At 34.5% G+C, this 6,291-nt stretch overlaps 1 protein-coding gene across 1 annotated transcript in view; it reads left to right on the forward strand.

Annotated features, from left to right (window-relative positions):
* LOC109837946 (methionine S-methyltransferase) overlaps window positions 1-1,139 on the forward strand; it is a 55,501-nt gene extending 54,362 nt beyond the window's left edge. Inside the window, exon 12 of the mRNA XM_020406334.1 lies at window positions 616-1,139. Within this exon, the coding sequence (XP_020261923.1) occupies window positions 616-906 (291 nt within the window). The 3' untranslated portion in view covers window positions 907-1,139. The remainder of the gene's footprint in view (window positions 1-615) is intronic.

The raw sequence follows: 6,291 nt of genomic DNA on the forward strand, positions 1-6,291 counted from the left end.
ACATGTCCCCGGACCCTAACTTTTACAAATTTGTTGTGTCCCCTACCCGTATCCATACCTGCACCCGCACCTATACTCGACTACTCGTACCTATGCAACCTTGGTTTTAATGGATATTAGGTTTGCTCAAGAGAGAATTCTTATAACTCAATTTTATTAATCTATGTCCATTCCTCGTAGAGGATTACAACTTTATATTTAGTGAAAACTAAATCTAGAAAACAAATCAATTCTAATAAAAGGGAAACAAAAATAAAATCTCGGACATCCGAAAAATCATAAATCAAATCCGAAGGAAATGTTACCTAATAATGGAGATTAAACAAATATTATTAAAATAAAAAAGATTCTAGTAAATCCTAAAATCTTCTCTGATCAATGAGCAAAGATCGTCATGCACCAACCCTCCTTTACCTCTTTGTTGAGAAAGTCTTATTGCATCCGGTTAGATCACTGAACATTTTATTTTTGTGCTACTAAGAACTTGTTCCTAACTGTCGAATGAGTCTTGGATTTATAAATTTTTGCTCATATTCCAGACTGAACTTGTTCCTTAAACTTACGTTTGCATATTTTTAGAAATGGTAGTCATCAACTTTAGATTATTTATTGCAGACACTGAAGAGCTGTGGTTGGGACGTAATTGAGTGCCATGGTGGCAGTTCCATGGTGGCAAGACCATCAGCCTATCTCGGGAAAAGATTAAAAATAGAAGCCTATGAAACCAAGCTCAGTTCATCGACCATTAGAGAAGCTATTTTCAGGACCACTGGATTGTGCATCAACAGTGAATCATGGACTGGAATACCTGACTACTGTCGCTTCACCATAGCTCTCGACTCTGCTGAATTTGAAAAGGCGCTGAAGTGCATTAGGCAATTTAAGGAGTTAGTTCTTAAAGGATGAAGTTTTTGATACTGTGATTTCCGCCGATCTCTTTTGTGACAACTTAGATGTTGCAGAAATAAATGAGTTAAACAAAAGGTTTCTAGCTGCCCATGGAACATATTTGTGTTTAACACGTGTGGGCATATATGTTTCTACCATCCTTTTTTTTTAATGTTATTCAAGTACATTCACTTTATTATAAGACTTCATGTAGTTGCATTTTCCAGGTTTCCAGTCATTCTTTGATTAAAGACTCTGTTTCGTTTTCTAATGTTTATTTTCATTTGCGTAAGTTTGCCATCTCTTCGGCAAGCTTCCACAATGGCTTTAATGGTTGTCAGCTGTAGTATTTCATGTTTTGTCAGGCACTGGAACATTAACAGAATCTTTTTGACCTATGTTTTAAGCCTCTTCAGTTGAACATGATGTTACATCCTCGATCTGTGAATCATCAGTATTACGCAATATCTTCTTCATAACTGAGTTGGTTTTACATTCATAAAACATGCTATGTATGCCCTGCACTTGGCTTTAGTGTATCAAAAATTTGGTAATTGCTGCCGACTTGTGTAATGAGACAACAACAAACTGAATTCAAAGGCATGGTTCGTAAGACTAAATTCAAAGGCATGGCTCGTAAGAGTTATAACCCCCAGTTATCTAGTGAGAATTTGACCAATGATTTATAGAACAATTCAATTTCTTCTCTATTTCTCTGTTTATTTGTGATTGGCAGTGAGCTTTCTATTACCCTTCAATGGCATGATGGTGGCAGAATACAATAGTCCGAATCTTTGTAGATCAATGTATCAATAATTTAAAATCATACTCATCATGAATTTGTGTGTAGAGCATTATTCTTTGTCCCTATATTACTGCATATGAACTTAGCTTGTAGATAAAATTGAGATCAAGTTGAATGGAAACTTACCATGATAAAAGGGCATCACCACTTGTTCTCCAACAAGACTACCCTGTTACTGCATATTGAAATTACAAAACACAAAATATTTAAAATTCTATTTACTAAACATAATACTTTGAAGAGTATAATGCACTCTACAAAAAAATTATTTTGTAATGCTACGATCTGAATGCCAAATGTAGTCTAAGATGAAGGGGATTGCATGCTCACTAGTTGAATGCAACCATTAATAAATTTTATCTAGTAATTTGCAAAGGAACACTCCATTGAAATTCAGAATCACGAGTAATGTTTTTGACTATAGTGATTTTCAAGTTTATAATGGTTTTTAAAATCATAGTGATTTCAAGATAATGATGAAAACCTTACATGATTAATGATGAAATTACCTTACATGACATGATCTCATCCATTGAAAGTTATATAGATGATAAGAACTGGACTCTTTCCAATTACAACTTAATTGGAGAGGATCCAAGTTGATGTATATGTATGTATGTGTGTGTTGTGAGGCAAGTATGCAACTAAAGGTGATGAGAGATGAATGAGATGCAAGATACTGAGGAAGACCTTAAATTAGTTGAGAAAAGAAAAAGTATTTATATGACATGATCCTTCAGCCTGAAATCTGGCATAAACTCTAAGGCTATGTTTGGTTGGTTGCATAATTTATAGGAAATAGATTTTAATATTAAAAACCTTCTACCAAATATTTCATGTGTTTTCATGGAAAATCAATTTTGATGGTTTTTTAATGGAATTTCGATGTTTGGTTTCGCCATAAAAATTGGGGTGGTAACTCATTTCCACTACAATCCATTGTTTGGTTGGCAACCCAAAAGTAAGAAAGAAAACATAGAAATTGGTGTTACTTACTTTTCCAATGTTTGGATGGTGTCATGCCCCAAATTCCAAATTGTATAAATTGGAACGTGACTTGACCGACAATACAACCTTGTGGTCACATACACATCTTTAGATCATCCTATACACGGACGCGCACACACACACGCACGCACACAACCGAGCGTGTAACTAAGATAGCAAAAGAAATATATACTCACAAAAAGAAAGATCTCCAAAAAGGAAGAGTTCAACTGCATCTATCCATAATAGAAAAGAGTAAGAAATGCATCATAAATGGATACAAGTGGCTCCAAGAAAAGTCTAAAACAAATAAACCACCTAAACAACTAAAGCTAAAGAACTGAAATAAGATAGGATGACGATCACTACCGCTGGGTCTGCATGCGCCTTAACATACTTTTGATCTTGCAAAGAGTAGTCCCCGAGTCTGGGGTGCGCATATCCCATGGGAGTCTGGAAACATTGCAACAAGCATGCAAAATAAAGAAAATGTGCATGTGTGTAGGTGTATGTGATGGATATAAAAGAAAAGATAAAACTAAATTGAAGATGACCAAATTAAAGATATTAACTGTAGATACCAAGAAAAACACTATTATATGTCAACCAAGCACTTTATGTTTTATTATATGTTATTTGTATTAGAGAAAAATATTTTCATGTATATAAGTCGGTTTTCCCGTAAACCGTCTTGGGAACACAGCTTCAAGTCAAATATTAGCCTTTGGCCCTTATATATATAGCTCAGGATATCAGACATGCACATAAATCCTCTTATATACACTTCATATTCTCCGTCCAATTCCCCTTTATTAACCCCGTATTTATCTGTTCGTTTTAAGAGAGTATGCATAAACTGTTATGCAGTAACCACAAAGTTACTGTAGAACTACTTCCGTAAAACTATGAAAGATAACCATGGTCTAGAATATGTCTAATCAAGATAGGTGCACTGTCTAGTTGATGCTATAATAATAATCATAATACTCAAGGAAAAACCTCACACCGGGATATCAATGTCGAGGGGGTAGTCATGCTATGAATAGCACACTTATAAATTACATTTTGATTGAAGTCATGTTCATGCACACTAAGTCCCTCATTAATCAATTAAACAAAGGGTTTCTCACGACATTAATCATTATTTCATAAAATCCCTCATGGATTCTCAAGCATCTACATATGTTCTGTTTGAAGATTCCCATTTGCACTGATCTACCCTTTTGTCCACCTCATTGGTGAAAGTACCCTAGAGGGGGGGTGAATAGGATAATTGCTAATCTAATCTAATATTAATGTCAAATTTAAAACTTATTAACTAATATATCATAATGATTAATATGTAGTGAAATATGCAAGGATATACAATAAAACAATAGGTGAAATAAACATGAACACAAGAACAAGAGAGATAGTGCACAAATGACAAACACAAACACAAGGAAAATGATCACGGAGTTCGGTCACCCTCGTCCTACGTCTCCGCTCCCCACCTTCGAGGAGAATCTCCATTATCTCAACACAAATAACTACATAATCGGTTTTCAACGATCACCGATAATGTTTACAAATCACACATTTATCAATACACAATAAACTTTTATAAGTGTTCGCCTAGCCCATGTCACCTTCCTCAAGTGCTCGGAATTACTACCTCTCCCTAGGATTTACAACCGACGCCACTCCTCTTGGAATTGACCACGTCTCTCACTAACCACTTCTCTATATGTCCTTGTGTATTACAATGTGTTCTCTCAACAATAAAGCACAAATAAATTTGTTTGCTCTCTAATACAATGATGAGAACTAAGTGTAAGCTCACTCTCAATAACCCAATCACAACCTAAATATACAATGTGTAAAATACTAAAGCTTAAGTGGGTGGGTGTGCAATCAATGAGCAAAAACAAGAATTAAACTCAAATCAATCTAGCATAAGAATGTAAGAATAAAAAATAATAAATAGCTAGAAGATGAGTTTAGTAAAACTTCTCTAAAACAAAGAGAGATGAGGGTTTGAAGATGAATGTCTACAACTGAAATCGATCTCCTTCTTTTGTGAAACTTTTTTCACATTAAACACACTTAAACTCTCTTGAAAACTTAGCAATGTACAACCCAAAACCTTATTAAAACCCCTTGAAAAGATCCAAGGCAAGAGGGGTATTTATAGCCCCAAAAACTCAGCTTATAAAACTAACCGTTACTGCTAAAAATATCCGATCAGTCGACTGATCAGTAAAGTCGGTCGACTGATAATATGACCATTGGAAACAGTTGATAGATTCTAAAATTTTGCGTAGCTGACTTTCTAAAATCAATTGAAAATAGCAAATCAACTCCAAAAATCGTGAAAATTTAAGGAAAATTTCTAGATAAATATGTTAGATAGAGAATTTCTGAAATATCACTTCGAATTTGTGAGAAATTACTGTTTTAAAATAGATATCTAGATTCTGAAAACTGCTGAACGATTTTGTAAAATCAATTTAACATAGCAAATCAACTCCAAAAAGAAGCACCTGAAGCGAATCATGAAAGATGTCCTTTTGCTGCCTAGGAGTCATGCTGATTTAGGAGATCACATTCCTTTTGCTCAGCGTCTCCAGACTAGGACACCGACGTCTTCCTCCCGCATTAGGAATAACGGAAATCCGTTCTCCAGCCCCCCACCTGTAAGACGGAAAAAAGTAGGAAGGCCGCCTAAAGATAAGCTGCTAAGTTTTGGTGTTTCCACTTCGGCATATAAGGTGAAGAATTTCCGAGTTCCTGCTTCATTGGGCCTTCATTACTAATATTTTGGAAAAAAAAATTTAAACATGAAATAGAAAATGTTAGAAAAATAAATTCTCAAATCGTATTTCCCATTTGTGAAATCTCATTTATTTTTCAAGCCGTTCAAAAAATGCGAAAACGTTAAAACTTGATTTTGATGAAATTTCTTCAAATAAGTTTTAAAACACTTTAAAATAGATTAATAGACTTGAGGAAAGATATAAAATAGTGTAATCAAGTCTTTAATACGTAAATACGTTATTTTTCTAAAAACGTATAATACGATAAAACGAAACGTGTATGTGTGTAGTTTGAACTTTTAAGTATAACACATAAAGTAAACACACTTAGACTAACAAAACACTATATCAAGCTATAGATCTTCAATAAGCTCGACTTGGTAGGATGAAGCGCAATAGAGAATCTTTGACTTGAATGCACAAATGGATTCATTTCGATTCCGCCAACCTCCTTTGAATATTATTGTTGAAGCACAATTCCATCCAACCTCCAACAGGAGGATCTTTGTGTAGAATACCTAATCAAGCAAATACAAACACTCAACAACATTGTTAGGAATTGTTTGTTAATCATTAAAACTAGATTAGATAATAAGCTTATTATAAACATGAGACCTAACAATTGGTATTGTATGTACTGCAACCTCTAAGCACATATTCGATGGTATATTTAGTAACTATTCGCCCTAATGCTACTAGCTAAAGAAACTTGAATAGCACCAATAAGTAGCCTATCACAAAGATTAGCGATTTAGCTTGCTAGTGTTTGGTACAACAAGGGGGGAAAGGCATTGTTGAAGGTGCGGCATGAGACGA

This window comes from Asparagus officinalis, chromosome 4 (assembly GCF_001876935.1).
Source record: "Asparagus officinalis chromosome 4, Aspof.V1, whole genome shotgun sequence".
NCBI lineage: Eukaryota > Viridiplantae > Streptophyta > Magnoliopsida > Asparagales > Asparagaceae > Asparagus > Asparagus officinalis.